Source organism: Capricornis sumatraensis, chromosome 14 (genome assembly GCF_032405125.1).
Source record: "Capricornis sumatraensis isolate serow.1 chromosome 14, serow.2, whole genome shotgun sequence".
Classification (NCBI taxonomy): domain Eukaryota; kingdom Metazoa; phylum Chordata; class Mammalia; order Artiodactyla; family Bovidae; genus Capricornis; species Capricornis sumatraensis.
In genome coordinates this window covers 87,525,844-87,530,836 of record NC_091082.1, presented here as the reverse complement: position 1 = coordinate 87,530,836, position 4,993 = coordinate 87,525,844, and the positions used below count along the sequence as shown (strand labels likewise).

The 4,993-nt window shown below is 69.2% G+C and overlaps 1 protein-coding gene across 1 annotated transcript in view; it reads left to right on the top strand.

Annotated features, from left to right (window-relative positions):
* The first annotated feature begins 1,503 nt into the window (after positions 1-1,503).
* The window catches only part of LGR6 (leucine rich repeat containing G protein-coupled receptor 6), an 82,674-nt gene continuing 79,184 nt past the window's right edge, over positions 1,504-4,993 (top strand). Inside the window, exon 1 of the mRNA XM_068985807.1 lies at positions 1,504-2,072. Coding sequence (XP_068841908.1) covers positions 1,504-2,072 — 569 coding nt within the window. The remainder of the gene's footprint in view (positions 2,073-4,993) is intronic.

Genomic DNA, 4,993 nt, shown 5'->3' with positions numbered 1-4,993 from the left:
GTCATCCAGTCACTGCTGTACAGGAGGCGGTGCCGGCCCGGCAAGCCCGTTGCTGCCTGGCTTCCCCTGGAGGGCGGCCTGTACGCAGCCCCGCACTGTGAAGGGCAATAAAGGGTACAGTCAAGCCTGAGGTGGAGTGTGTTCTGTCCATGGAGACTGGGGTGCTTTCGGCCTGGCCTTCCCTCCTGCCATGACCCTGCCCAGGGCCGGCGCTGGAGGGTGGCCGCTCCCCGGCCAGAGTGGCCGAGTTTCCTCTGCCCCCACCCTCCACCAGTGAGGGAACCTGGTTAGGGGAACCAGGAAGGAGGGCACAGGAGCCCACTATGGTGACACCATCGCTCACAGCCTCCCCGGGGCCGGCCAGGGGGGTCCTGCATCAGCTGCAAGGCTGTGGATGACTCCTGGGAGACAGTCTGGGGGGCACAGAGAAGCCAGATAAGGCAGACCAGGAGCCTCAGTGGGGGGCAGACCCCGAGGCGGGGAGTGGTGGCACCCAGCTCCTGGTGAAGGCCTGTGGGACGGGAGCAGAGGCAGGGGCCTCCTCAGGGTGGGGTGCGGCTCTGGGGCCCCGGGCTAGGTCACACGCTCTTCACACGCGTGTTTATCAGGAGTGGGACTGGCCCACACGACCCTCCAGAGGCTGGAGACTCACTGAGTCACACCCCGCCCCCCCCCCCCCCCGCCGCTGCCCAGGAGCCACAGGGCTCCCACAGCCGGAGCTGCAAGCGCCGACCAGCCAGGCCTTCCCGGGGCTTGTCTACGCCAGGGCTGCGCCCACCGCGAGGCTGCAGGTCAGCTCTGCCCCTTCCTGGCCCAGCTGTGCAGCCCCCGGGCCTGGCCGGGAGAACACTAGCAGGAAACCGGAGGAGTGGTGAGCGGCCTGCGGGGTGGGGGGCGGGGGGCGGGGGAGGGATGGTCCTGGCGGAAGGACCCCTGGCTGCCCTGAGGCCTCAGGCTGCTGCTGTACACTCGGGGGCGGTGCAAGACGAGAGAGCAGGAGGGGCCGCAGTTACCCCGCCAGCCAGGTCTGGCCCCCACGGACGAGCCGGCTTCAGCTGCCCACTCTGCCCCTCAGGCCTCTGTCCTGGCCCGGCCAGCCGGGCTGCTGGAGTTGCAGCTGCCAGACTGGCCTCCGTGGGGGTGGGGGGCGCTGACCCGCCGGCGCTCAGGCCGGCTCTGACAGCCAGGGGGTCGCCCGCTCGGCCCCGTCCGGTGGGAAGCAGGTCAGAGTTCCCCGGGCTCGCAGCTACTGGGCGGGTGGACATCACCCCTTCTCTGGTGGCGGCCTGGGGCTTGGGGAAGGCTGCTCCTGGTAGCCCCAGTGACCGCCCCGCAAGCTCCGCCCCTCACTGCTGGGCTTTGAGGACCAGCCCTTCCCAGGAGACAGGTGCGGAGGGCAGCCGGAGCTCCACGTCTGGGACTGCCAACCGCCCCCCCACCATGCCCCAGGGATGAGCTTGAACAAAGCCCGTCTCTCCCAGGTCCCAGCTGCCTGAGGTGGGAATGGTGCTGGAGGGGCTGTGGGAATGCTCTAGGTGTCCCGGGGCGGGGCTCTTCCAGACCCCCACCACCCGCTTCCAGGCGGTCCCCCAGGCAGGAGGTCCTGCGCCCAAACGCCTGCAGGTCCGCGCTCCGGGCTGTTCGCTCTTTCTTTTCCTGGATGAAACTCCTGCCAGTTTGGGAGAACGGGGAGCGGGCAGGCGAGGTTTCCCTGACTCCTCCTCTGTGGCCTCGCCCTCCCTTGCCAAGCCCAGCCCGCGAAGCTGGGAGCGAAGAGGCGAAGCCTGCGCCTGTCTGACCGCGCGCGCCGCCAGCGCCAGGCCGAGCCGACACTCCCGCCAGGTGCCTCCGCCGCGGGCCGCCGCCGAGATGCCCCGCGCGCCCCGGCTCCTGCCTCTGTGGCTCTGCGCTGCGGCGCTCTGCGCCCCGCCGGCCGCCCTCCCGCCCCGCCCGCCGCCCGCCTGCCCGGCCCCCTGCCGCTGCCGCGAGGCGGGCATCCTGCTGCGGGTGGACTGCTCGGAGCGGGGCCTCTCCACGGTGCCGGCGGGCCTGGACCCCCTGACTGCCTACCTGTGAGTACGTGCGCTTCCACCCTCACCTGCCTAGCTGCGCGGCCGCGCGGTTGGAGCCCCTAGGCACAGCACCCTCTGCCAGTCCTGGGGTGTGGGCCGAGGGCGGGGGAGCACAGTCCCGGGCGGGTAGGGCTGGGTCAGCCGGGACTCTGGGCTCCCCTGTTCGTTCCCACTTGGCCCTGGCCTTGGGGCTTCACGATGGGGACCTGGGAAGAGGGCAGAGGGAGTGCCCGTTGCGGCGCACACACTTCTGGCCCCTCTGTCTGGGCTCCAGGGGCGCCGGAAAGCCTTCCCGGTACCCCTGGCTTAGCTGCAAAGATGACACCCCCCTGGGGTTGGCTGCCAGGCTGGTCAGGTGGGAGGGGCAGGCTTTAGCACCGCAGGCCCTCGGGCGTCCCTCCAGCCTGCCTCTCAGTGAGGCTTGGTGTGGACATCCTCCCTGGAACTCGCCTGGGGACGAGCAGCCCCGACTCTGGGGCGACCGGAAGGCGGGGTGGCCACTCAGCAAGAGGCAGGCACACAGGTGTGGGCAGTGCCCAGGGCTGTCCCTGACTTGGGGAATCGGGTGGTATTCTGAGTCCCCACTTTGGTCAGGAAGCTGGAGGGGAGCAGTGCTGCTTGAAGATCGGACCTCTCAGCCCGCGTTTCCACCACCTTCTGCCGCTATGGCTGGGGGCCCCCTCCAGGGTGGGCAGCAGTGGGCTGACAGCCCGCCACTGTAGGCACCCTCTCGCCGGCCACTCCCTGAACATCCAAGTGGCCTGATCTGACCTCTTGCCTTCTCCCGTGTCAGGAAGACTCGTGTCCCCTCCCCCGCAACCCCTCATTCACAACTGGCTGGACCCCGAGCCGGGGCAGCCAAGTCCTGACTGAGGCCAGTGCCTTGAGGCCACCTCCCTTCCTCCCCCAACGGCCCAGCAGGCACTTTCCCGCCCACCAAGGCTCCAGGCTCTCCCTCGCACCCCCTCCCCACCCCGACACCCGACAGGAGGCAGGACAGCTGCTGGGGGCGTGTCGGGCGCTCACTACTTTACAGGCAGCTTCCTGCCTCCTTCGGTCTCGCTGCAAGGCTGCTCTGATGACCCCTGACCCTGACCCCCTGACCGCTGACCCTGACTGAAGGAAGATGCTGGGCAGTCCGCGTCCATCACTGCTGGAGGCGTGGGTCGGAGACGGGGTCACAGCAGAGCAGGGCTGGAGTCATCTGAACTGGTGACCTGGGCCCGATTCCTACCTGTGAACGCAGCTCACACCTGCCTCACAGGGATGTCATCTGGATTCAATGAGGCAGCGTGCCTAAGGGTCTGGCACAGTGCCTGGCCCCTGGGGAGACCCTGGTGTTAGCAGTATTGTTATTAGGGTGGCCAGGGCCAAGAAGTGTTAGTCAAAGAGGTCTTCCTGGAGGAGAAAGTGTGGGGTTAGCAGGGGGTGGGTGGAGGGGTATGGGGTGGATGTGTGTGTCTGGTGGAGGCCGAGAGGGCCAAGTAGGCGCAGGGAGCCGTGAGGAGCCCCTGGGGCCTGGGCAGAGGCTTAAGTTTCCTCCTGGCTGGTGCGGACGCAGAGATTTGCGGTGGGGTGGTGAGGGGTGCGGTGGGCAGAGCAACGGCTGGGAGGCCCCGGCTTGCGGAGCCCAGCAGGGCCTATTGTCTGAGGAGGCAGAGAGGCACGTGGCCCTGGGGAGGACAGCGGCCTTGGGGGCTGAGTCTGGGGGACCCACGGGCCTCGTCTCATTCTGGAGCCCAGAGGCCTCCCTTTCTGGGCCAGCCCGCACTGTTCTTTTCTAGAAGATTCTAAGGGTGTGAGGTGCCCCCGCAGTACTCGGGTGTGAGCTCTAACCGCCAGCCAGTCAGCTGCTTGGGTGCACGTTCCAAAATGTTTCGGGACCACGGTGCCCAGGGGTCTTGTTGAGAAAAGGGGCAGGGGACGTGGGGGAGCCCCTCCCAGAAGCGGGGTCCCCCAGGGACCTTTGGGGGCAGGCCCGGGGGTCGCTGGAGGAGGGTGGGCGTGTTGTGTCGGGGAGCCCACACCCCAGTTCAAAGGAGAGGCGGGAGGCAGCCCCGGGCAAAACAAAGAGGAAACCTCTGGGGCGGCGGGCGGGGCACTGGCGGAGAAGAAAGGCTGCCTGGGGTGCCGCCAGCCGGGGGTGCCGCCAGCCCGGGGGTGCCGCCAGCCGGGGGGTGCCGCCAGCCGGGGGGTGCCGCCAGCCGGGGGGTGCCGCCAGCCCGGGGGGTGCCGCCAGCCGGGGGGTGCCGCCAGCGCCGCTCTGAGGGGCTCCCCTGCAGCAGCGCTTCCCTGGGCATCGTACCTGCTGGCTGGCAGGGCCAGGTGGGCGTGGGGTCCGGGGCCCAAAGCAGAGGCCCTGCCCGACCTGCGCCCTGTCTCAGCCCCTTTGCCCATGGCCCGCGGCTTCCGAGGGTGGTCCTGTGCACAGCACCCGGGCGGGAGGGCGGTGTCACCAGGCGGAGGGGCCAAGCCTGGGGCCACTCGTGCCGTGTCTGCTGTGAAACGTTGACGGTGGGGGAGCTCTGGGGTCTGGGCTCTGGGGCCTGAGGCACTGCCCGTCGTCCGACCCCGTCCCCCGCCGCCGACCGGCCGCGTGCATCAAGCCTCCACCTGGGGACCTCAGCACAGGGCCTTCCCCGAGCCTGGTTTGCTCTTGGGTTCCTGGCGCAGCGGGTGCTGCGGGGATAGAGGAAATGACCGGTCTCCTGTGGTGCCTGGAGGAGTGAGACACCGGGGACATTCCAGGAGGAAGGGCCGGGACTCCCAGGAGGCTGCGGGCTGCAGGGTCCAGCTTCTGCTAAGAAGCCGAGTCCCGTGGAGCACGCGGGTCCTGAGTACAGCACGGGAGAGAGTGGTCCTGGGGCGGCTGAGGCGCGGGCTCCCCTCCTGCCCCAGGACAGACCCGGGGCTTCTGAGGA